The sequence below is a fragment of the Alosa sapidissima genome, chromosome 11 (genome assembly GCF_018492685.1).
Source record: "Alosa sapidissima isolate fAloSap1 chromosome 11, fAloSap1.pri, whole genome shotgun sequence".
NCBI classification, from domain to species: domain Eukaryota; kingdom Metazoa; phylum Chordata; class Actinopteri; order Clupeiformes; family Clupeidae; genus Alosa; species Alosa sapidissima.
The window spans coordinates 598,229-625,158 of NC_055967.1; the positions used below are offsets into that span (position 1 = coordinate 598,229).

Below are 26,930 nucleotides of genomic sequence, written 5' to 3' on the forward strand. Positions count from 1 at the left end.
AGATCAGGATTCACAAGAGGGACCCCTGGAATCTTCAATATTAAAGGACTATCTGTTTAAAAGAATGGGCCAAACTCACACCAGAATACTGTGACTGATTAGTTTCATGATACAGGAAATGGCTTGAAGCTGTCATTACAAATAAAGGCTTTTCTACAAAGTATTTCAGAAATTTCAGCAGGCGTGTTCAATACTTTTTTCCTGTGTCATTGCACTTTATTACACATAACTCTACCTATGGACTTTAATGTTTGGATTTTTTTATATGGGTGGATTATCGGAGTTAATACTAATGTCCGGTGAAAATTTCATGCAAATAGCCTCATTGGAAGTATACTTACTGAAAAAAATGTTGACGTGTTCAATACTTATTTTCCCCGCTGTATCACTGTATGGGGAGTGGGTAGGCTATCCTATATAGGCCTACTTTGCAGGCGTCTGTGCCTTGATATTGGCGTGCATGAGAGAATGTTCCGTACTAGAGTGCCTTGAGAAAATAGTGTTTTGAGAAAAAAAGTTGGTTTTGACGCTATATAAATAACATTGAATTGAATTAATCAAGGTAAATAACTAACTGTTATGTTACTTTATTGACTATCTGTACTACTGTATAGACAGACAGACAGACAGACACTTTAATTGTCCAGAGGAAACAAAAATAGGTGTATCTTGTACCAGCTTGTCCAAGTCAATTAATTAAGAATTAAATGAGCCAATTATGTGAATGATGTGTAACACTGGTCCTCACCATAGCATAGTTCTTCATGTAGCAGGACTTGCAGACAGGATGATCCTTCTCCATTACATATGTTTCCCCAGCCAGGACACAGTCACAGTCGAAGCAACAGAAGTGCTTCAAGTGCCAGTTTAGGCCCTCTGCTTGGGTGTACTCATTACTGAAGATCAACTAAAAAACAAATGTCACACATACACAGGTGAAAATTTGTCCTATCCTTCAGACCAAAGTTTCATTGAACAAAAAAACTTCTGGAGTCTGACACTCTTCTGAGGTAGTCTGACACACCTTGTCATGTTTTCCACCTATCTAAAACCAGATACAGAAGTTCCACATATACTTGTATTCAGCACAACTTAAGCATCATCTGAGAACAGTAAGAATGTTATGAATCCATTTTCTGATTTTCTGTGTGAACATAAACTTTTCAAAAAGCTATTTCTTATGCTAAGATGTTGAACAATAGATCACAAACAATTCTGGCCAATATTTTTTTTGTGAATCGGAAAAACAAGTGGTATATGACTTTTTGAAGTTCTATAGTCACTTTTTTCGCTAATTGAAAATGATCCCGTATTTTCACCTATATTAGGGATTAGGGTACAAAGACAATGTTGACTTAATGGATAATCATACATACATACACACATACACACACACACACACACACACACATACATACATACATACATACATAATTGATCCCCAAGGGGAAATTCAAGGTCTCAGTAGCATACAGACATCACACACAACATTCACTAACAGCAGAAAAAGTAATAAAAGTATATAATATAAAAAACACAACTAAGCAATAAGGACAGTAGAAGATAAAGAATATACTAAAATACAAATTATACTAAATAACACTAAATCTAAATCAAGTCTAAAACAGTATCCACAGTGTGCTAAGGGGTGATTAAGCATGAGGCACTTGCAATGACTGAGGCAGGGACTGAGTCTGTGATTCTCTGTGCATAGTAAGGTAAGGTAAGGTAAGGTGCTCTGTGAGAGTGAGTGTCATGGTGATGGTGCAAATGAGTAAGTCCAACAGTGCAACAGTGCAAGAATAAAATCTAGAGACCAGCATAAAATAAATATGGACATATAAGAGAGTAGGCAAGGTAATAGAAAGTAAGGCAATAGAAAAATAAGGCCCCTATATTGCACCCTGGCACATGGCATATAACTCGTTTTCCACCCAGCGCAAAGTTTATTTTCTTATTTTGCACGTCTATTTTTTAAACAATGCGCCCAGGAGTGTGGTAAATAACAACCTAGGGAGTGGCCTAGCGCATTGTCTAGAAATCGCTATTGTACACTACCTAAAACGCATTACGCTACTGACCAAGAGAAAGAAGAGATGTTATTTTAAGAGCCCATTGTCAACATTTATATTGGCGGGTGCACACCGCACAACATTTTTAAAGATATTACGAAATACAGCTCACGATGAGTAGTTATTCACCATCATTTGCAAATTGGTAATTACAGTTAAAAGTGATTAGGGGAGAGGCGATACAAACATATGGAGCACCGTCACGAGATATAAGCAACTCCTCTGCAGGATAAACGTTGTTTTATTCAATCATTTGAACAATATTAGGGTAAGTGTTGCTTTTTCCAGCCTATGTTTTCGATGGTAACCCATTGTCAGTCAATAGTGAAAGTAACTTACGGTGTATAACTGTTTTGTCTTTGATTGACACCACAGTAAAGTTAGTTTTACTTTGCCAATGAGTAAAAATAATAGTGCAAATGCGTGAAGGCTATACTATGCTAGGTTTTAGTAAAGCATGGCTTAGTGTGTGGCGATCAAACCTGACCCCCTATAATAAAGTAATGTAATGAAAACCTGGCAGCTACATACGGAAGATGGTCAGCGTCTATAAATAACAGCCCAGGTAGCGCTGTCTCCGCCTCTCTCGTTTCCCTCTACCGGTGTTTCGTCTGCTGTGTGTTTGGTTCGCTGGTGTTGCCCTGCGTAGGCTGAACGTGACGACAGGTAGAGTGTTTTGCCTTGTGAGAGCGGCCTGGTTGGTCCTTGTCTCGGACGCTCCGTGAGTATTGCCTAGCCTCAAAGAACTGTCTTTCCATTGTTCGGCAGGTTGATAACTCCACCGAGTTGTTCAGAGTTTTGTGCGTGTTTGGTCTAGTCCAAACCGAGCTCCGTGATCACTTTGCAATAACGAAATGTTTTATCATTGTTCAGCAAGCGATCACGGCAGCAAAGTTGTTGTTCCTGACCTGTCGGCCTGTCTTGCCCCATTCGTTCCGTGATCTCCTTGCGCTGTAACTGTCTTATCATTGTTTGCAGGAGTCACGCAACGTGGGTAAGCTAGTAGTTTTGTGCGAGTTGTTTGGTCCTTTGGAGTGCACTCCATTCGCTACGTGATCTCCTTGCATTAGAACTGTTTTACCATTGTTTGCAGGAGACACGCGACAGTAGCGAGGTTGTAGCAGCTGGCCCACTTCTCTGTGTTGTCCTGTGCTCTTTAAAAGCGCTCTTGTTGTTTAGTCGTGAGCGGCGCGACTTTAAATTGAATATAGATTACATAGGCTACTGGGGAGGGTTTCCTTAGGGGTTTTCCTGGGGATTATAATTTTGTCTTTTGGGGATATTTTTATTTCTACATTTTCCTTTCCTCCGGCGCCGGCCTGCCTTTATTGTAATCTAATCTAAACTGTAAACTGAAAGCAATCACGTTTGTGCTCTAGTTTTGGAGAGCTCTTCTTTTGTTAAGTGATTTTGCTATTTAATGTTATTTTGTTTATTGGTTTATCCACACTGGGAGCTTTGAAGCAGTCGGCTATGTTGTAGTAGCCAATTAGTTATAGCCTGTTTAACCTGTTTGAATTTATTGTGGCCTTAGGCCGAAGAGGTCTTTTTTGACCGAAGATACTTTTCGTTTTTGGACCTTTTTGCGTCTTGCCTTTTTGCATTTTTTGTCGAGGCTACCGCCTACCGCCTCCTAGTGGCCTGACCTAAAAATAGGCTGAATGGACTGCTGCTGCTGTTGTGATTTGTTTGCTTGTGTGGTGTTCATGTGTGTCCTGAACAATATATTACACTTTTGAACACACCTGTTTGCATTTCTTGAAGTCTTTTAGTTAGAGTTAAAATCATTTAATGTTTGTGGTGCTTTATAAAGCCATTTAGTTATTATTTCTTAACTTTCGTTTATCTTCACTCTGTCTGAGTGGTGGTGGATAAATCCACCTGGCGCCCAACCGTTACGCTACCCCACTACCGCCACAAGTGGAATGACTGTGCCATACGGTCTCGCAAGCAGACTCCTTCAAATGCGCCGTTGACTGTCAAAATACTGATGCATTCTTTGACGTTGCGCTTCGCTTCGCATCGCTTAAAAGGGAATAACAGATGTCGTTCTCATTCGTTTAAATGATGTTACGCCCCAAACACACCCATGAACCCTTAGAACCCTAAGCTGTTTTTAGGGCTTTTTCACTACCTTTATTCATAAGGATTTAATCTGGTCATTGTAAGTGCCACACACACATATTATATATTGTTTTTTTTCAGCAGAGTCGAATCATTTCATGTATTAGTACTAGCATCGATTTTATTTAGATTTTTAAAGAATTAAAATATAAAAACCGTATTATAAAAATTCTTATATTTTGACATGTATCTGACCACAGCAAGCTCATAGCTCTACATGCATTTCATGTGTGTGTAGGGCAAACTGTCCTGAATCTGGTAATATCATTGCCATGGTGGAGGGATTATCTGGGGCTGAGCAATTTAGACATTTGTGGTGTGCGCCTTACAGAAATATTTTTATTTTATTTAGTTATTAAAAATGACCTTCCTGCGCTCCATATCTGTGACACGAACTGATCTGACCTGACTTGACCCGAGTGTACGTGTTAGCCTGTCTGTGCCTATGGTGTCTGCACTCATGATTCTCTACAACTTTTTTACTGCATTGGCATGAACAAAGTAAAGGCAAAAAAGGTGTTTCTTTGTTGAACACATTGGGAAGAAATATGAGCATTGAATTGGATGCCATGCAGGAATTTGCTAGGATCTCAAAACCGGATTATGAACACTCTTTTCCATAGATTCCATAAACACACAATAGCGTTGGATTATAAACATGCTTTGCCACAAAAACAGACAAAAACGTGAGGTAAGTCGAGCTATATGAAGTAAGCTATATGTACTTAGTATCAAATTATAGCTCTGTGTCTCCTCTTTCATCTGACGTATCTATCCGATCACAGGTCCGTGAGTAATTCAAACGAGAGTAATGGGTGTGCAGCGTTGGTTTTTGTCAAGTCAATTCAAGTCAAATTTATTTATATAGCACATTTCAAAGCAATAGCATTGCACCAAAGTGCTTTACATAAAATAATAATAATAATAATAATAATAATAATAATAATAATAATAAAAATAAAATAATAATAATAATAATAATAATAATAATAATAATAATAATACATATACAAACATATAAAAAAAAAGGGAGAGGTGAGGGAGTCAGGGAGTGTTAAAAGCTAGGGAGAAGAGGTAGGTCTTTAGGTTGGATTTAAAACTACTAATAGTGGGGCAGGATTTCACAACATCAGGAAGGCTATTCCAAAGCTGGGGAGCATAGACAGAGAAAGCTCTGTCACCTTTGGATTTAAGAGAGGCAGAAGGAACACAAAGAAGACACTGGGAAGATGATCGAAGAGGTCTAGGAGGACAGTAAGGAATTAAAAGATCACATAAATACTGAGGTGCTAAACCATGTAAAGCTTTGAAAACAAACAGAAGAATTTTAAAATTAATTCTTTGTTCCACAGGAAGCCAGTGCAGTTTAGCCAACACAGGTGAAATGTGGTCACGTTTCTTAGATCCAGTCAGTAATCTGGCTGCAGCATTTTGGACCAGCTGGAGTCTGTTTAGAGTAGATTTAGTTACACCTACATACAGTGAGTTGCAATAATCAAGCCTAGAGGAAATAAAGGCATGTATAAGGATTTCTAAATCACTGTAGGAGAGAGAAGACTTGAGCTTTGCTATTGTCCTAAGTTGGTAAAAACTTCCCTTGACAACGCTGTTGACTTGCTTATTAAAAGTCAGAGAAGAGTCTAGGAAAACACCTAGGTTCTTGACCACACTGTGATGGTTAACAGACAGAGGGCCAAGAGACTTGCTTACTTGAATTTGGTGGTCCAAAAATGATTACTTCTGTTTTGCTGTCATTTAGCTGTAAAAAGTTGTTAGCCATCCAATTCTTAATGTAATTAAGACAAAGAAAAAGGGCCACCGGTATATAAAATTGGGTATCAATGGTAACAAATATTGAATTGATTGAAAATGGAGCCCAGGGGAAGCATGTATAAAGAAAATAATAGAGGCCCTAAAATAGAACCCTGGGGGACACCACACTTAATGGGAGCAGATGACGATGAAGCATTGCCTAAATGCACTGAAAAAGATCTATCAGTTAAGTAAGATCTGAACCAATTTAATACAGTGCCTTGCAGACCAACTTCAACATCCAGGCGTTTTAAAAGGATCTTGTGGTCAATGGTGTCAAAAGCAGCACTAAGATCTAACAGGAACAATAGGGCACAAGAGCCAGAGTCAACAGAGAGCAATAGATCATTATGGACCTTAACTAAGGCAGACGCTGTACTATGAAGTGGTCTAAAACCAGATTGAAACTTGTCAAGGATATTAGAGGTGTTTAAATAAGAAGAGACTTGTGACAGAACAACTTTTTCTAAGATCTTAGAGAGAAAGGGCAGTTTAGAAATGAGCCTATAATTTAGGAGAGGTTGCACAATAGCGTGTTTAAAGCCAGAGGATACTACTCCATTAGCCAGGGAGCTATTAATGATGCTCAAGATAAAAGGGCAAATAGCCGCAAAAGCTTCTTTGAAAAGGTGAGATGGAAGAATATCAGAGTGGCAAGAAGAGGGCTTCATATGAGAGACCACGTCTGACAACTGTGAGGAAGAGACTGGTTGGAATTGTTGGAGGCGGCAAACTAGACTGATACAAAGCAGGATCAGAAATTGAGGGTGTGATATGAGACTTTATGTTGTCAATTTTGTCAATAAAGAAATTGAGAAACATCTCACAGGTTTCTGTTGTAGCAGGAAGAGAGGACATTGTAGTAGGAGGATTTATGATAGAATTAATTGTGTTAAACAACACTTTTGGTCTGTGAGCATTTTTGTGAATAAGCTCAGCATAGAAAGCTGCCTTTGCTGTTTTGACAGTGATTTGATAAGCCTTAAGATAATCTATATAGAAATATATCATAGGAGACCTGTAGTTTATCTTTTTTCCATTTTCACTCTGCTTTCCTACAAGCCTTTCTGAGCGAACAGGTAGTGGAATTTAGCCAAGGAGTAGTTGACCTATTGGATTTACACCGCTTTTGTTAAGGAGCTACAGAATCAAGAGTGGCAAAGCAAGATGTATTAAAAAGAGTAAGTAGATCCTCAGTGTCGGTGCAGGTGGAAAGAGAATCTAAGACAGCAAGTGAAAAAGAGAGCATAAAAGTATTAGTGAACTGTGAGGCTGTGGTGGAATTAATAGCTCTGACAAGGGAGTAGGACGAGGGGGATGACAAAACGGTGAAGATTCAAATAAAATCATAAAATGGTCAGACACACCAGTATCAACTATTTTAACATTGGAAACTGAGAAACCAGAGGACAACACTAGGTCTAGTGTGTGACCCTTCTGATGTGTTGGGGCCATAACTGACTGCACAAGGTTAAAAGAGTCCACAAGGCCTAAAAACTCATTGACCAAAGGTTTAGATGGGCAGCATATGTGGATGTTAAAGTCCCCCAAGATGAATAACTTATCAGCACGAGAGGCCATAAAAGATAGAAGTTCAGCAAATGCTTGAATGAAATTACAATTAATTTTTGGTGGATGGTAGACTAAGGCACAAAGTACAGATGCATTGATCTTAAACAGCTGTAGTTCAAAAGTAGAAAACAGATCAGTTTTAAATGTAGAATTGTACCAACTGTTCTTAAACACTGTAATTAGACCACCACCACGACCAGAGACCTTAGGTGAGTTTAAAAAACTACAGTGAGCAGGGCAAAGGTTACCAAGTGCAATGAAGTCAATCACCAGAGAGCCAAGACTCGGTGATAAACAGAAAGTCTAGATGGTGGGACGTAAAACGGTCATTCAGAATAAATGCTTTGTTGGAAAAAGAGCAAGCATTTAAGACAGCAAACTTAACCAAAGAAGAGTCCTGTTCATGACATGACATGAAGGGGCCGCAGTTAGAGAGATTTACCCGGCAGAGATTAGCCTCTCCACCAGAGCCCGCACAGTTGAAATCAGTGGCAGCAGTGACGGGAGCAGTAGCAACAGCAGCAGCAGCAGCAGCAGCAGTAGCAGTAACAGGCATAGTCCGTATGGTGATGAGGTGTTGATGGAAAACTTTCTTGCGGGGAGCAGAGTTGCCTACAGGAGTGGACCACACAGGAGAGCCACACCGGGACTGCAGAGTCGGGATAGCATCCTCCGTTGCTTGATGATAGATGGTAAAGAAGCGCTTCCTCCGAAGGATCCCCGTAGCCTGGCAAAGGTGGAGCACAGCTTCATCGATAGAAGTGCTGGCATTTGAGGAGGCAAGTTGTTGGAGCTTAGCCTGTCTACGTACTTCCGGTCGATTTCTTTTCCCTACAGTACTGCGAAGTCAGAGAGTCTGGTTTCCAGGCTAGTTGGAGCTGCTTGGCGGTCTAGAGAAATCCCATGTAGGCTAGTACAAATGTCCAAGACACAGACACTGTAGGTCTTGGATATGGAGGCGCAGCAGCTAAGGCAACACAGCACAAAGCCTCAATCTCCCTGGAAGGTCTAGTCAACCGACTAACCTAGCAGCTGGTCAACAAACTCAGCGTCAAATCCGCCGACAGGATGGGATGGAGAGGGAGAGAGACACTGTGTAGCCAAAGTCCCAAAAACAGCCTCAAGCTCAACAGCAGACAGTGGAACACAGCGCAACCAGCGTAACGATTGCCCAGTCAGTCCAGGTCAGGTGTTAGTCCTCCAAAAAACTAAACCCACGATGGGGTAAAATGCAAGAAAATTATAACATTAGATAGCCGAAACGTAGTTTAAGCGTGTGACAAACTTTGTCAGAAAAAATAAATAAAATTAAATTGCGAAAAATTGAAAAACAAAAACAAGCCAGACAGAGCGGCGTCGGTCTCGCCAGCGTCCCCGTAACCTAGCAACCCTTTTGTACATGACGTTATTATTTTGCAGTCACTTCGTCTGTTTTCATAAGCCAGAAGGATCGACATATCAATGGATAGCCCTGTGTCTCCTGTTTCATCTGATATGCTTGCCATATCTATGCGTTCACGGGTTCGCGAGTAATTCAAACGAGAGTAATGGGTGCGCAGGTGAACGCAGAGAAGTATAGACTGTAAATATGATGATGCAATTTGATTTAATTTTATGATTTTCATACTTTAACGTACAGACAAGTGCGTGGTCTCGTTGGAAAGCCCCACTTCCGCTCTGTCACGCAATAGAGGTCAAATCTCGCTGCGATGAGCAGTTGCGGAGCAATGTAACAGAGAAGAAAGGGTGTGTTTTTTGACGCACTTTGCGTCAATCGGGTTCTAAAGGTTAAGAAACATAGGAACGCCTTGTTACGCCATCCGCCCGATGTTTGATAACGAATACACTCCAATGTGGACTGGACATCCTACTTAATTTGAATAAGCTTTTGACTAGTGACCATGTGCTTTAGACTGTCATAATAGGGCCCTAGATGTCATTTGAGCATTCTGTTCACGACGCATGCTATGCGCGTATGTTTGGAAAAGTAGACCAGTGCTGTCTCCTAAAATTGTTTTACGCATCGCAAACAAAATGCTTAGTTATGTGCCCGGTGTAGCCCCCCTGAAACAGCGTTATTTGGACAGTAGGCTACCTACAAGGTCTGAACTAGATTTTATTAAACAATGGTTCCTTTATATGGATATACATTTTCATAGGGTTGGAGCAGTCTACAGAAGTTTGAATGTGCTGGGGGTTGGTCGTTCTGTTTGCTGACGAAACGTCAAGTTCCAACTGCGCATCATGAGAAAGCCTATAGCCTACTCTTACAAACACTTGAATTTGTGATTGTGAACATTGCAAAATCTACACTAAGCATTCATGTCCTGCGCCAATGTCTGAGGTGCTGTAAAATGGCTCCAATGCATCGCATGCTTTGGCAACCGATCACAGATTGTCTGTAGGTTATAGCCTTTATGCCTCAAGAGACTCATGTCATTCAGATGGCCACGATATGACACACCCTCAAGGTTAGAATGACATAAATTTTTCTTTATTGCATTTTGCATTTCACATTATCCATTCATTAAAATCAACATTGGCTTTGTAATTCCTAGAATAGATCAAAATACAACATAATTTTCACTTAGCAATTTCACTTAGGTGTCAAGACAACAACTGCAGTGAGTTGGGAGAGAGAAAGCAAGAACACATAGGCTACTACTGGCCAATCCTCTCCAATTGTTTAGAATTGGACTCTGGGCGTTTGGGAACAGCTGAGGGAGGAGGCTACTTGAAACTGCGAGTTTCGGTCGGTGTGAGCGAGCGGACTTTCAGTTTACGGTAATTAACACCCTTTTGAACAATCTAAGCTGTGCGAACGTCAGAGGGCGGTCTACGCTGATTCATCATTAGTGAGTCACGAGGACAGCTCCATGCAATTCCTGTCAGCATAACAATAGAGGCTGTTGCTGAAGCGTCAGCGTAAGAGTCAGCCCTCGTTTCAGCCGTCCTTGTTTAAGACGGACGCGGTCAAGACGAGCAAGTTTACCTGTGCAAGTTCACCGAGCACAGGCGCCGACAAAGGCAAAAATGTGCCATTCCACCATATCTGTTATCACCGGCCATCGCAGAAAACGGCATCATGCCAAAAGGGGCAGAAATCGCCTTAACCTCCAGCAACTTAAACGGTCCTTACCTACAGAAGCCTCCTTCTCCATGGGCTTGTGGAACTGTCAATCCGCAGTCAACAAAACGGACTTCATAGCTGGCTATGCCAACCAGCTTTCATTGGAACTCCTTGCTCTCACTGAGACTTGGATCAAACCAGAGAACACTGCCACCCCGGCTGCACTCTCCACTAACCTTACACTATCCCACACCCCTCGCCTATCTGGACGAGGAGGCGGGACGGGCCTGCTGATCTCCAACAAATGGAAATTCACCCCGCTACTGCCTTCAAACAAATATGTCTCATTCGAATTCCATGCCATCACAGTGATCGCCCCAGCAAAACTCTACGTGCTGGTCATCTACCGCCCTCCAGGCCAACTAGGTGATTTTATGGACGAACTTGACACTCTGCTGTCCTCCATCCCTGAGCATGACTGTCCGCTTCTTGTTCTCGGTGATATGAACATCCACTTAGATGCCCCAGGCTCAGCGGACTTTTTGGCCCTGATCCACTCCTTTGACCTCAAACTGGTTCAAAGCCCACCGACTCACAAAGCTGGCAAAGAGCTTGACTTGATCTTGACTCGGAACTGCAGCACATACACCCTCATGGTGACGCCTCTCCATCTTTCTGACCACTTCTTCATCCAGTTCAACGTCAGCCTGACAGAACAGTCTCCGGCTCCTCAGCCGATGGTCACGTTCCGCCGCAACATCCGGAACCTGTCTCCAACGCACTTCTCCTCTGTGGTTGCCTCCGGTCTACCTCCACTCAACACCTTCTCCTCTCTGGAGGTTAATGAGGCCACAGACTCGCTCTGCTCCACACTGACCTCGTGTCTAGACGAGCTGTGCCCTCTTACCACAAGGCCAGCTCGATCCAAACACTCTCATCCATGGCTAAATGATACCCTCCGATCGCAGCGCACCAAACTCAGAGCCGCGGAGAGGAAATGGCACAAATCCAAACTAACTGATGACCTCAAAAACTACCAGACACTCCTGACCTCCTTCTCAGCCAGCATCACTGCTGCTAAGACGGCTTTCTGCAATGACAAAACAGCGCTACAGACACTCGAAAACTTTTCTCAACCTTCAAATCGCTACTCAACCCTCAGCTGCCTCCTCCTCCATCCAGCCTTACTGCAGATACCCTCGCCTCATTTTTTACAAACAAAGTGGCGGCAATCAGCAGTCAATTCTCTACATGCCCACTCAACGCATCTGACTCAGATACCGCACTCCTACAACCTCTATGGACTGCTGGAACATCTTTTTCAGCATTCACGCCTCTCTCCGAGAGTGAAGTATCTAGACTCCTGACATGCAGCCGTCCTACCACATGCTCGCTGGACCCTATACCTACGAGCCTACTTCAGTCCATCAGCCCGACCATCGCTCCAGCTATCACACGTGATCAATGCCTCGCTAACCTCCGGCACATTTCCAACAGCGTTCAAAATGGCCCGGGTAACACCGTTACTTAAGAAAGCTTCCCTCAACCCTGCTCAAGTCGAGAACTACCGCCCTGTCTCACTCCTGCCTTTCCTATCCAAAGGCATTGTACGAGCAGTCTCCAAACAGGTCTCTGACTTCGTTTCACAGAACAACCTTCTGGATCCAAATCAGTCTGGGTTCAAAAGTGGCCACTCTACCGAAACGGCTCTGCTGTCTGTAACAGAAGCCTTAAAAGAAGCCAGGGCGACCGCTCGGTCATCGGTACTCATTCTGCTTGACTTATCGGCTGCCTTTGACACGGTTAATCACCGCATCCTTCTCTCTATACTCGCTAACATGGGAATCTCCGGTTCTGCTCTCTCCTGGTTTGAATCCTACCTCACAGGACGCTCGTTTAACGCATCATGGCTTGGTCAGCTATCTGCACCTCACCATCTCACCACAGGGGTCCCCCAGGGCTCAGTGCTGGGCCCCCTTCTCTTTGCTATCTACACCACCTCCTTGGGACAGATTATCCGTTCGCATGGCTTCTCAAACCACTGCTATGCAGACCACACACAGCTCTATCCGTCCTTTCCACCTGATGACCCCTTGGTTTCAGCACTGATCTCGGATTGCCTCTCAGACATAGCTACATGGATGTAGGCACACCACCTCCAGCTGAACCTCTCAAAGACTGAACTGCTGGTCCTCCCAGCTAAACCTACCATACACCACGACATCAACATCAAATCTGACTCCCTGTCTGTTTCACCTACCAGGACTGCAAGAAATCTAGGAGTTGTTCTCGACAACCAACTAAACTTCTCAGATCATGTTGTCTCAGTCGCCCGGTCATGCCGTTTCGCACTCTACAACATACGGAAAATCAGGACTTACTTGACTCAAGATGCTACCCAACTTCTGGTTCAGGCAATAGTCATCTCACGACTCGACTACTGCAATGCCCTCCTGACAGGTCTCCCAGCCTGCGCAGTGAAACCACTTCAGATGATCCAGAACGCAGCGGCGTGCCTGGTCTACAACCAACCCAAAAGGGCACATGTTACCCCGCTGCTCATCCAGCTACACTGGCTACCTATGCTGCCCTACAAAGGCAAAAGACCTTAACTCGCCAGAGTGTGAAACTGAGAAAAATGACTTTAAAGTTTTTTTGTTGTCCAGCCAATTGTATGATGTATTCTGCCTTTGCATTATCTGCAAAACAATAATGGGTCATACAAAGGCAAAATACCTTAACTTCTAATTTATTGACCATTTGGACTTTTATCACTCTATAGAAACATTTATATGATAACAATGATAGCCTTAAGATAACATTTAGTGAGTTTTGTCTAGTAAGGCTTAATATTAGGCCTCCATCAACAGAATATTACAAAATACAAAATAATGAGAAGGCTACACTGGAACATTTTAAAACTTTATCGTTGTACTTAATTTAAGTAAAATAACACTTTAAGAGCCAGAAAACCAAAAAACAGCCACAACATGATCCAAGCCAATGCCATTGGAAACGTATGCAATTACAGGAATTTTGCTACTCATGGACACATAATAATTTACTGTCTGTGTCGTGCGGGCGGCGGAGGAGTCACACATTGATTGGATTTCTTTCTTGACAAATTAAAGGGACATCGACTTAAGGACATGCTGTGTAGTTTTGTTCGTATGAGAGTCAAATATTTTGCAACCAACACTGTCTAGCTTTAGCTAATAGCTTACTCATAGTGACACTTAAAATTGAATTACAACATCCGAACAACGTTGCACTTTGATAGATTTTAGGCTAGCTAGCCTGCACATAATTATATTGCGAATGGGCTTGCTGAAAACTTGTGATGGATTTAAACAATGGATTTGTCTTCTCAGTGGATGTTGTTTTCCATGGATTTTTTTAAAGGTAAGCTGCGATCTAAGTTCTATCTGCTGGGTTAGTTTGTGTGCGACATGTTCTCCTCGCCGGGGAGGGACGGGGAGGTGTATCGTGAGGCGTCCCCAACCCACTCGCTTTGTTTTCTGCCAGTGAGTGGACTTGCAGATTGGCAGGCAGCTAGCCACCCTGTATGGCACGAGAAAACGTGTACTAGGCTACTAGTTAATAGTATCCAGGCTTTGAGACATTTATGGTGTCTTACAGTTGCCTGGCACAACATATATCATGTAGGCTATTTGTGGATCAGGAACAGTTAACTAGCTAACTAGGCTACATCCTAGCTGAATTTCACAAAATCTGAAGTAGTTAATGCTAGATAGTAAAACAACCACTGCAACATTTTCTTTTCACTTTATTGAAGTGTGGCTGAAGTGCTTCAATTAGGCCTACATACAATACATAGGCATAATACACTCTGCCTTTGTTTTACCCACCACCAATGTTAATATGGTTTGCTGCGCTGAAATTACGGTGCACTGTAACTTAATTGCAGCGTTCTATAGAGCCGCGAAACAAAGCTAAAGAACCACAACTGATGTTACGGGCTATGCCTTGGCTTACCCTCTGCTTTTTGAAGTTACGGCAAAAACAGCATCTTATTTTGATAAGAAAACAACAAAATTGACTCAAGATATTTGTCCACATGATAAAATTGATGCCCATTGTTCCAAAAATGACACAAACTCATTTTTGATAAAATTGAAGTTACGGCCTTTTGCCTTTGCATGGCAGAATGGCGGCCAGCATCAAATTCAAGGCTCTAACGCTTGCCTACAAAGTAGTCTCCGGTTCTGCTCCCACCTACTTGAATGCCCTCATACAGACATACGCTACCTCCAGACCGCTGCGCTCCTCAGACGAACGACGTCTAGCTCTACCACCGGTACGCTCAAGCCAATCCAAACTTTTCTCATCTGTTGTTCCTCGTTGGTGGAACACACTGCCAGTTCCTACAAGGGCAGGGACATCCTTCTCCATTTTCAAAAAAAAGACCCAGCTCTTTAGAGAACATCTCCTCTCATAGCAACACTTACAACAAGTTTTACTGATCCTAGCACTCACCAGCCGTCTTAAACTGACAAGTAACTGTTAAAAACAGCACTCCCTGATGCACTTATTCTTACTGTACTCTAATGTTTTTAAATTGTCCTAAAATTGTTGAGAATTGCTCTAAAACTTAAACTGTTTACCATGTTGTTAGTCGCTTTGGCTAAAAATGCGTCAGCCAAATGTAATGTAACGTCATGTAAAGACACCGGAAATACCCCCATATATGGCCATCAATCCATTTAATGTCACTGTATCAATTTCTGCCTCGTTTTACAAAGTTGGTGGGAATAAAGGCCATTAATCAATGAAATCAATATGGAATGACTAGTTGTCATTAAAAATAATTGGATTTATTATATACTACAGAAAGATAGGAAACTCTGTAGTTTAAGAATTTTATTTAGGTAAGTACAAGGTAGAATCCTTGGTCTTGGCAGACTAGATCTGCTTTAGATGCTGCTGCTGTGGGAGACAGCTGCCACCAACCTAGTGGTGGTGATGCATAACTGCTGGCGCTTTTGAAGAACACAACAAAATACATGTCAGGTATCATAACTAATAAGTACAAAAAAGAACAAAAAAGAAGAACGCGCACATCCAGATTCAAACAGGTGCTGGACCAGAATACTTCAGAAATAAAAAATGACGTTAGTCCGCACACTGAGAACTCCGTTTTAAAAGATTTTAATCACCACGTGACGTTTCGGGCTGAATACCCTTCTTCAGACATGAAAAAAAATATATAAATCATAACTAAAACCGCAAGACCCCCCTTTATCCCAGGCAGATCCAGACAGCTGGGAAGTAGGGAGCAAGAAATTGCTTTCATGGCAAATAATCTTAAAAAAACACAGTGTATGGAAGCAAAAGCTGATCCAATCAACTGCATCAATCAGTGTTTCCTGACTGAGCTTATCATGTTTATTGTATTGTAATGCCGAGGAGTAGTTAGGAGACGGGGAGGCTGAGGTATCATTCCAAACTCCGGTTATTTATTTTTCAAATGATGTACAGGCTACGGTACGGGTAGCAGGAGGTGTCCACTACAAAGCAACAAACCGATCCTGGCAAATCACGTCTCAATCACTCGTCATTCACTCGCATCGGCCAACACAACCCACTCGCACGTAATTCACCTCTACTCTGACTAAACTTACTAAATGTCTTAGAACCCCCTATTCTATTCCCTCCCTTTATCAATCGCTAACCTATCCGAACCCCTAAATATTCCCTCCCGGACTCCTCCCCCCAATCAAAACGCATCAGAACTTATTGACACATTCTATGACACAGAAGGGAGAAGGAGACACAGACACCCTCGCGCACACACACACGCGCACACGCCGGGAAAACAGACACAGGGGAACACAGGGGGAAGTCCAACACGGGAGTAAATCGCCTCGGCGCTACAGTATAATTCAGTATAAGAATGGCCCTTGTTGCCTTTGTCTTGGTCTTTTGCTTAGTATTTTTTTATTGTTGATTGTGATATTTGTATTTTTTGTTTAGTTTTTATAATTAAGTATCTGGGGTTTTATTATAAGAATAAGAAATACTTAATTCATCCCAAAGAAAATTTGACTGTAGCAACAGCACTGTCCTGTGCATGTAAATAAACACAAACATAAAAGTAAAATAAGTTGAAGAAAAAAATAAAAATACATAAATATAACTGCAAGCGCTGATTGTCTGGGTCCAGCAGGCTTAAGGTCACAGAGGAAATGGGACAAAGTAGAAGTACACCAATTGCTATGTCTATATAAATCACAAAATTATATATTGACATGTGATGAAATTATGCCAGGTGTAGGTGTGCCAAGTTTCACCTTCACAAACAGTAAATGACAAATTGACATGTAACGGCTGTAGTGCTCCCTATGGAAGGAATTGCATGAAATTCAGTGTGTCTCAATGTCGTATTGAGTGTATGTTAGTGTTGCACGGTGCACCGATACTACAAAAGTATCGCAATACCCTGAAATTAAAAATGTCACGATGCTTGATTTTATTAGTATCGAAACTTGAGAATGACCGTGTTCTTTTGAAGTAACATGCGTGTGCACAAGGCATGCTTCTAGCGCCTCCTCCCCTAACCTGTGGCTGTGCGTCTTGTCTCCTCACACACACGTAAGCGCAGCTGTCGTGCTAAACAGCAAGACATGGCTGCTAGTTCAAGTGATGCTATGGTAACACATCATAATAGGCTAATATCAAGTTGATTTGCTCACTTGCATCTCACAAGTTTGTGTTGCTAACCTACCTAGGCTGTGGGATTTTGGTCATTTAGGCCTACTCATACAGTCTATGGGTACTATTTGGGTTTAATGTCATTTAGAAATAGGCTAAGCAACCATGGCAAACTTTTACATCTGAAGAGAGATCCTTGCTAACTATCCCGCTAGCTCAGGACACGTTTGACAATTATTGCTCGCTAAAATCATTAATGAACCTTAATGATCCCAGAAAGATTTTCTTCCACTTGTACATTTACTTGTACATTTGAACATTTATTTTATCTAATGACATACAAAACATAATTAATTGCATCCACATATTCTTATGCGCTATGTGCAACTTTTATTCACTAGACTAAAACCGTGAGACAAGGTCAATTACTCTCACGTAGGCTATCTCTTAAAGTGACAGGCACTCAATTACACACACACACACACACACATCACCAATGTGCACTCAATTAGACCTACACACCACATTAAAGTTATGCCTAAGTGTAATAGTTTAAAAATAGTTATAGTTTTAGAATAGTTTTCAAATTGCTAAATATATTTACTAGTAATTATGCAGAATATATGAAATATGACAAGCCATTTTCCATGTGTGTTTGTGTGGAGAGAGTCAAGCAGAATCTGGGATGGCCACTGGTGTGAATGATCACACTACAGTATATTCAATATTACTGATGATGATGTCAAGGTGGTGGGGCCCCCAAATCAAATACATTTTTTAAAAAGTATCGAAATCGCAATTCTTGATTTGGTATCGGTATCGAAACATTAATTTTGGTATCGTGACAACACTAGTGTATGTACCAAGTTTGGATAAGATTGTACCTTTACAAGAAAAGATGGTCAATACTGACAACTGAGATTTGATTGGATGTTGATAATAAATATTGAAAAATGTAATAATAATAATAATAATAATAATAATAATAGGGAAGAATAATCAGAACAAAAACAATAGGGTTCCCGCAGCTTTTTTGCTTGGACCCCTAATAAAGTCACATCACATTAGTCATCTGCCACATTACATCAGTCATCTGGTATATTACAAAGATGTGAAGAGTTGTAAAGTTTAATTGCCATTGGAAGGAGGAAGGAATGACCTTCTGTGTCTCTTACAGAACATTTGGCGGAGATTAGCCTGCCACTGAAAGTACTCTTCAGCTTAACAAGCATATCATATAGGGGATGAGAGGTGTTGCTCAGGATAATCACGTCATTATTCGGGTTGAAAGCTCCACAACTGCAGGTAGGTGGCTTTAGGTGTAGGTCATTCATCCAAACCCATTGGCTACCACTGTTTGTACACCCGTCTTCGGCTTTATTTTAAGGTTCACATATTAGACACTAATACATACCTAATTAATGCCTGTATTAGTGACTTGTAAGGCATGTGTTAGGCAACATTAATCATTTGTTAGCCGTGTATTCACAAATGTCTTGTTCATGACGAATTTGGCCTTTATTCTTGATATAATCTTAATAATGATCTAGTAAGTCTTGACCTCTACTTACTAATTAGTAGTAAGTACCAAAAGAGAATATATATAACCCACTAGTATACTGTTTGAATAAATTCCATAGATAGATAGATAGATAGATAGATAGAGATACTTTATTGATCCCCAAGGGGAGATTCAAGAAAATAGTGGGAGAACAATGGTAGAGAATAAGCAAGTATATGGATCAACCTCGCTGCACTTCACTGCCCAGGTTGCGGTGTCAAACAGCACTTAACAACTGGGAGATTGGTTCCCATTCTAAAGTGGAAACTGGTTCCTTAGCAGCAAGCACATTATCATCAGTAATACCTATGCAGTATGTACTTACTAGTCATGAATAGAGTACCGAAGCCATGATGTAGCGTTGCCAAGGCAGCAATTTCACTGGATCTAAACAAATCAATCTAACCATTGAAATCACCATTAGCGGTGGCTTTCTTAATCTATTTCAATAATTTTACAATGTTTCTAAGATGTTAGTATATTTTTTACACTATAGGAATCACATACTACAACATATATTCATTAGCCTGACAAGCCAGACCCAAATTAAAATGTAGGGTCTGGGCACTCACCGTTCGCAGTGCTCAGTCTGAGGGGCGGGATAATCGGTTGTCTTTCAAATTCCCTCTGCACACAATAGGATAGCGCTAGGAGTCCCATGCATTTCCCACCAGCGGAGCTAGTTGGCTAGTTCAAACTTTTGCCAACTTAATAAAAGCTTAACTCGTGTCACACTGTTCGCCAAAAGCAACATTATCTTATTTGTTTTCAAGTAGCAAGTAATTCAAGCCAAACCGTTGCAATTCTGCCATCAATCATTATGTTAAGCCCGCCTAACGACTCTCTACACGATTTCATTGGCCTGATAGAAGTTTAATTTTTCGAGCTCACAAGCCAACGGAGAGTAGTCTCTAGTATGCCTTACTGAATGTATAGCACTACTGAATGCATTATTGACTATTGAATAGTTTTACATGCATATTTGTTGGACAAATTGGTCCTACTTGTTACAGGCTTGACACGTTACCCCAAAAAGCTCTCTTACCCTCACACTCACTCACTCACACAAACACTTACAGTACTCTCTCTGTTCCCTCACATACTCAAAGGACATCTCACACACACCATGTGATTTGTTTTATATAAAGCTAAATGTGTTACTAAATTATTTTAATGTATCATCATCATTGTTGAATGTAAGGACTGGTATTTGTATGTGTTATTTTTAAATTATGTGTTTTATGTGGTGGACAATATTGGAATGTGACATTGAAAATATTTATTTTATTTTTACTGTTTAGTTTATTTTACTATTTATTTTATTTGACTTTTGTCTATTTCATGCATTTGCACTTATTTCATTTATATTAATTTATAGTACGAGTCCCTGATTTTGTATGTTCTGTTTTTTTAAAGACAAACCATCAACTTTTGGAAAAAATGGATGGATTTATAGCATTTTGAAAAAAATGGATGGATTTATAGCGTTTTGGGAAAAAAAAAAATCAACAAAATTGTTGTTTGATGTAACAATCATTGTTCAACATGTTCAAACTGAGCCAAAAAAAAATGAACAGGATAAATGTAATATTCACAAAATGTGTGGGTCTAGGTAAAAAAAAAATTTTTTCCTGAAAACTATTAAAATGGATTTATAGCGTTTTGAAAAACAGCTCCTCAAATGCTTTTAAACTCTGGATTAGGCTTGGAATAGGGTGGGAATTATATACCGACCCAAATAAAGTTTTACCCATTATCACTGAACATTGCTAGGCCATGTTACATCATACAAGCTGGTGTCTGAATTGATTCTGCTATGGTTATTGTATTTAGCAGACGTTTCGGCAAAACTCCGTTTAACTCCCATTTTTTTATTATTCCTGCATATCAATTGCATTTTATCACTGGCAGTCGGATGTTCTCTGGTGGACCGACCGACCGACCCATATTCCTTGGCTTTCAACCATGCTGACACTGTCCGTTGACGTAAACATGGAATCAGTTCCGGAGTGGGACCTGGCCAACAACAGCTCATTTGCATTTAAGGCAACAGGCCCCAGAAACAGCCTATTCTGAAAGGGACTGAAACTGGCAAGAATGGAGCTGCTGATAATGTGTAATCTGAGAGGAATTTTGCGCAAACAGCTTCAGGGACATGTTTTGTGCAACCCATAGGTCTATTTTGACTTGTTGAAAAAGAAGTAAAATATGGGACCTAATATTTGTTTTTGAAAATGCATATAAAATCAGACTACTAAACCATTTCAACAATCGTTCTCAGAAATGCTGACACATTACAATTCTTAACTTTAAATAATCAAAATCAAGCATTGTAATTTATCAGTTACAACAGTCTTTCAGTGTGGATTATTATTTTGAAAAGACTATAAAAGTAATATCTTGTATATGTGTAAAGTGGATCTGACCTCATCACAGCCTCCACACCGGGGTTTTTCACTTTCTCCATAGTGCCGACCACAGTACAGCTTGCCCTTCTTCCAGAAGTAAATCATGTCCACCAATAGCTCAGTGCAGATGCAGCATACAAAGCATGATGGATGCCAGAGCTTATCATAACCTGCACGGTCTGCATATACTGCTGGCTCACCTTCTTTCATTTGCTGGTGGCACTGGTTGCAACACTGTAGGATGGATAACCAAAGATATGAATATCAAAAATATCTAAATATTTACACCAACTGAGTTTGCAGCTCATTCATTTTATTTACATTTTTACATGTTTATACAGCATATTATTTAGTAGTAATTAACAACTGACATTGTCTCAAGGTGCTTCAACCCCTAAACACCAATTAGTTAACAGTAGCAGTGACAGTCCCCTTTAACAGAAGGAAACCTTGGGCAAAAAAACCCTGCAAAAGTCTATACAATTACATTCACAGTTAAGTTGACCTACAGTTATAGCTCGACTAGGTCATTTAACTGGACTACTGTCCTTGTCTGAGTATACACGTAAATCAGGTTTATAGGCCAAGTATATTTGCGTATACAAGGAATTTGGTCTCTGCATTTATCCCATCCGTGAATTAGTGAACACAGAGCACACAGTGAGGTGAAGCACACACTAACCCAGAGCAGTGAGCTGCCTTTCTACACTCGGGGAGCAGTGAGGAGTCAGGTGCCTTGCTCAAGGGCAATTCAACCATGGATGTGGGCATGAGAGAGTAGTGCTCAACCACTTCCCCCGCCCACATTTTTCCTACTGGTCTGGGATCGAACCAGCAACCCTTCAGTTCCAAGCCCGAAGCCCTAACCAGTAGGCCACGGCATTCATACGCTGGAAGGGAATCGGTTTATTGACTGAAGAACACGTCTTCCTCCACTACGCTAAGTGGCAACTTGTCCTCTTTCCTATTTAGGGAACTTTGCATCATCAGTGTGGTTAAATACTTTAAATAGTTAAACAGTTGACATTACTTGTTGAAAATAAGGACATTCTGGGGGATGTAATGGAGTATGCAGCATTGTGGCATAAGGCTTAGGTAGTTAGCTTGCTGCTAACCAAACTAGAAAAGCTGAAGACACAGTGCTGACTGTAGTGTTGTCCAGAGGCACACATGCACAGAGTACATAGGCCAATTTGAGTCCGATTGAGTGTATACATGCAGGAGTTTCAATCCCATTATCTGGGTTTGTTAGTCTGAGTAGAAGAACTTCAATTTTCTCCAATTTCAGTCAGAGTAACATGTATTACTAGTCTGGTTTTAATTGAACTAACACAATAATCCGTTTTTTTGAGTGTCATGTAAACAAGTGTGACCCTTCCTCCTAGGACCATGTGTATGCATATGTACATTGCAAAACCTCTAAAAATGTGGTCATACATAACTCAGTAGCTCTTGCTGCTTGTTGGTCAGAGATGACCTATGAACGTTTTTATTGCTAACTTAATAACATCTTCTGGGAAAGATGCCTAAAACTATACGGTAGGAAATTGTAAAATATCCTACACCCAACAATTCTCTGTATTTTTGTATTCTCACTACATAGATCAGGGCTCCAGAGTGCGACCAATTTTTTAAAAGTGCGACTAAAAAAAAAAAATCGGAGGTCGCACCGGTGCGACCAGCTATTCGAGAGAGTAAAAGGAAAAAGTGTCCGCATTGAAACTCTACCTTTGGTCCAATAACATTTTTGGCCAATATCGTGGTTTAAACAAATCACAGATAGTGAAGGGCGGGACCTCCCCTGTGATTGGCCGTGGCCCAGTGCCTGTGTGTAAATTTGAAAATGCGTGTGCTGCAGAGAGAGAGAGAGAGAGAGAGAGAGAGAGAGAGAGAGAGAGAGAGAGAGAGAGAGAGAGAGAGAGAGAGAGAGAGAGAGAGAGAGGTCAGAGACCCGTCAGATAAAACAGAGTGGATATAGTTGCATTACAGTGTGGTCACATAGGCCGAGATAAATGTCCCCTCTCCCCACTGCCTTTCAGCGGCTGGCAGCAGCAAACCGATCAGACGAGCAAACCGATCGATCTCGCGTCGAGTGGAGAGAATTTGCGCAGCTCGGACTAGGCCTACTGTCATTCTCATTGCGACTCCCCACACTGCCTCTACGTTTCCCCCTAACTGTCCTATGACCACTTCGACCTCGTCTAACATACCCAGTGGCATTAGACAAAGGCTCCACCACGTTACTGTCGCCGCGATTGCGGAGAGGCACACGTTCAGAAGACAGAAGCTAGCTATGGACATTAGCTACCTCCAGCCTCGTTCGCCACACCACTAACACCCTGCTAACTTCCCGATGAACACTCCGAACCCGTGAAACATTATTCCCACCAGTGACATTGGGCAAACGAATCAACGTTTGTGCTTGGTATAAGCTAAACTATGGGAACTCTCACTTTGTCCAGCTGCATCATTGCAAGGCAGGGACGCATCTGAAGCCTCACTAAACGAATCACCGTCATTTTCTGAAGGCAGATATTCCCCTTCAGAATCAGGGTCCGCGAATAGAAGACCCAACACTTCATTTCAGATAAACTTTTTTGATGCCATTAGACGATACTCTAATGCAAATACTCGCTGACGTTGACAATATCGCTCTGACAAAGTGGCTCACACGCACACTAGCTCCGGTATTTCACGCACTGATTCAATGCGCTGTAGCTAGAAAGTTTTGTTTAAAGCATGCCGTTTTTTCGACTCGGGGATGACGTAGGACATGTCTGCCATCTAGTGGAGTGGAGGTCGAACAAAATATGACACCCTATTTGACTAAATCGGCCGTTTTATTCAGTACCCGCATCTTGTCGAGTAAACTCGACCGTGGCGCCTAGAGGGTTAACCTAGCCTGGCGGGCCATCCTATATCATTGAAATGTAAAGTCTGGAATCGAACCATTCACCTCGCTTAATCCAAGGGGCGGGCAGAGAATTGTCTTTCAAACTGCCTAGGCATGCAATAGGCCAGCGCTACGACCATATCCGTATCCGGTCGGCAAAACGGCAAATACATCCTTCTTCGAAAGGAATGACTTAAGTGCATTGTGTTGCTCAACTTTCAAAGAAAAGCACAAGTCCAACTCCTCCAAAGTTGACGCCGACGCCGATTCAAACAACCGCTCTTCGTTCGCCATAGCCACCATCCTTGTTGTTCACCGTCGCAGGACAGTCGTTATCCTGTTAAGCCCGCCTTAAGACTCTCTAACAAAATAGAGCGCTGTGATTGGATAACATCCACAATGTTAGCCAATAGAAATTCCTATGGCGAGCTGGTTTAGCCAAGGCCTAAAGATCATGAAGGATAGTATGTAAAACATTGAGCCATGAGATGTGCAGTTTGAAGCCCTTAAAATACATGCACTGTTAATTTACTCACTGCTATTTTTATTTAATACATCTTGAGTAGAGATGCACCGATTGCAATTTTCTGGGCCGATACCGATTTCCGATTTTTCATAGAGTTTGACCTGCCGATACCGATTTTAGCCGATTCCGATTTCATTTCTTCTAACCATTTTACAGCACACACACAAATAGTTATTTTCTATCTTTTCTTTGATAGAACATGTTAATATAGACATGTAATCAACTTATCAATAATGAAATGGCTGTTAAAAAAAATGGAACTGGTGAGCAGACAGATTCTTCTTCAAGTCTAACTTTAGTTGCAGTATCAAATTATGGATTAAGTTAAGTTATGGAACACCCATTTTATTCTTCTCACATCCAATATCCAACTAAAGATATAAGAAAAATTGTCATGATACATTTGAACATGCTACCATGTAACATATTTTCATATGCATTGATGAATTTATGGGAGGGCGAGGGAAAAGTGGTTGTAGCCTAGGCTATCACCAAACACAGGGGAGGAGAAGTGCTAATAGCGATTAGGTGCTCCACCATATATGAAAACAGTGCACGTCTGTTTTGCGGTGAAAAAATTAAATCCAAATTCCGGTTAAATGCATCAATTAGGCTATAGGCCTAGAAACTTTCAGAGACGGCTGATTCAGTATTCAGAGCATCAGTTTTCTTCATTGTAGGCTACTATGTCAAAAGCAACTTTAACGTTTGTTTGCCTTTCTAATAAGCTATCATTTGTTCACTTTCACGACATCCACTTCTCAATCTACTAGGGTATTTTAAGGCATAGCCCTAGTCTAAGTGCAGTAAATAGTTCCGAGTATTTTTTTTTTTTAAGTGAAGTAGAACTACTAGGGCTACTGTATGTTGCTGCTTGTTGACATCTTATTATGTAGCCTATGATCGCTAAACTTTGATTATTTTTAATGTCGCAATCAGTTATCTCCGTTCAGCAGCGCTTGTGGTTCAGCTGTGGGAACGCAATTAGCGGCAGTGACGGGCGGTGATGAGCGATGTTTACGTAGCCTAATGAAGTGACAGCTTAGTAAATTCCACGCAGTAGGCCAATGGCAAAGCACAGCGTTTACTGCATAGAAAAACTCAGTAGCCTATTAGCGCTTTCTTTGTAGCCCTACATCCAGCCCTGAGTGTTGGCCTGGTTGCTAGAATTTGCTACAATCTATCGGTGCATCTCTAATCTTGAGATGTTAAGTTTAAATTTCAGCTCAGTGAAGCACTTAAAGCACCAACACTTCATTAAGTTACTTTTCTTGTAGAATTGTAAATCATAAGTCATAGGACAACCTATACAGGACAGTAATTAAGGGAAAAAAGTGAACCTGCTGCGGTGTTAAATGCGATGTGGTTGAAAATTTGGGTGCACCTAACTTTCGTGCTGGTGCACCTAAGAAAAAAAGTTAGGCGCACCAGTGCAAAAAGTTAGTCTGGAGCCCCGTAGATATTCTTGGTAAATCCTTAATATGCAACTAGTTGGTCTTGATCTAAGGTTATTGATATATAACTTTATAGTAGTGCTGTCAGTTAAACGCATCATTAACAGCGTTAACGTAAACCTATTTTTTTTTTTTTTATCGCGAGATTAATGTTCTTTTTGGTGTAACACACTTTGTAGTTTTTTCACATGCTTTTGCAACAATTACTAACGTTAGAACAACTACAACACCACACCGGATCTAGCTAGACCGGAAACTAAACAATACACACTGACGAATGGAATGGAACGTTGTATTCATGGCTCCAACAATCTGGGTATTACCAATCTGGGTAATCCGTTTTTTTGACACATCCGGGCATTTTTAGGTGAAACTACCCGGAAATATTTGAATGGGGGTCTATGAGAATTTCAGTGCATTACATTTTTGAACCTTACCCAAGTGTTATATATAGCTATTTATACCGATCTAATGCTATGGCCAGCCAGCAGACGAGTTATACAAACTCTCCTCCAAGTCCTGACCGGTGTCGCTATTTTATAGCGCATTTAACATGCAGAGTGCAACCACGATAGTGTAGCATTTAATATGAGAACGGCTTTGTTTATCATTACCATGGTAACTAGCACTAGTGCTAGGTGTTGCAGGCTAATTCGGAGCTGAACTATGACATGTAATCACAGCTCCTAGTTTGCAAAGTTTCATTCATTCCTTCATTATTAGATTAGACATATTTAACATCGGACATCAACTGACTTTAGCTAGC

At 41.2% G+C, this 26,930-nt stretch overlaps 1 protein-coding gene across 3 annotated transcripts in view; it reads right to left on the reverse strand.

Moving 5' to 3' along the window:
• Positions 1–26,930, reverse strand: part of tes (testis derived transcript (3 LIM domains)) — a 59,588-nt gene that overhangs the window by 11,358 nt on the left and 21,300 nt on the right. For 2 of the 3 annotated variants that reach the window (XM_042110391.1, XM_042110393.1), the window contains exons 5-6: positions 21,310–21,525; positions 749–907 (exon numbers count right to left, since the gene is read on the reverse strand). In XM_042110391.1, coding sequence (XP_041966325.1) covers positions 749–907; positions 21,310–21,525 — 375 coding nt within the window. Of the gene's footprint in view, positions 1–408; positions 488–748; positions 908–21,309; positions 21,526–26,930 lie in introns of those variants that run through there. The other variant, XM_042110394.1, reaches the window with a different exon arrangement.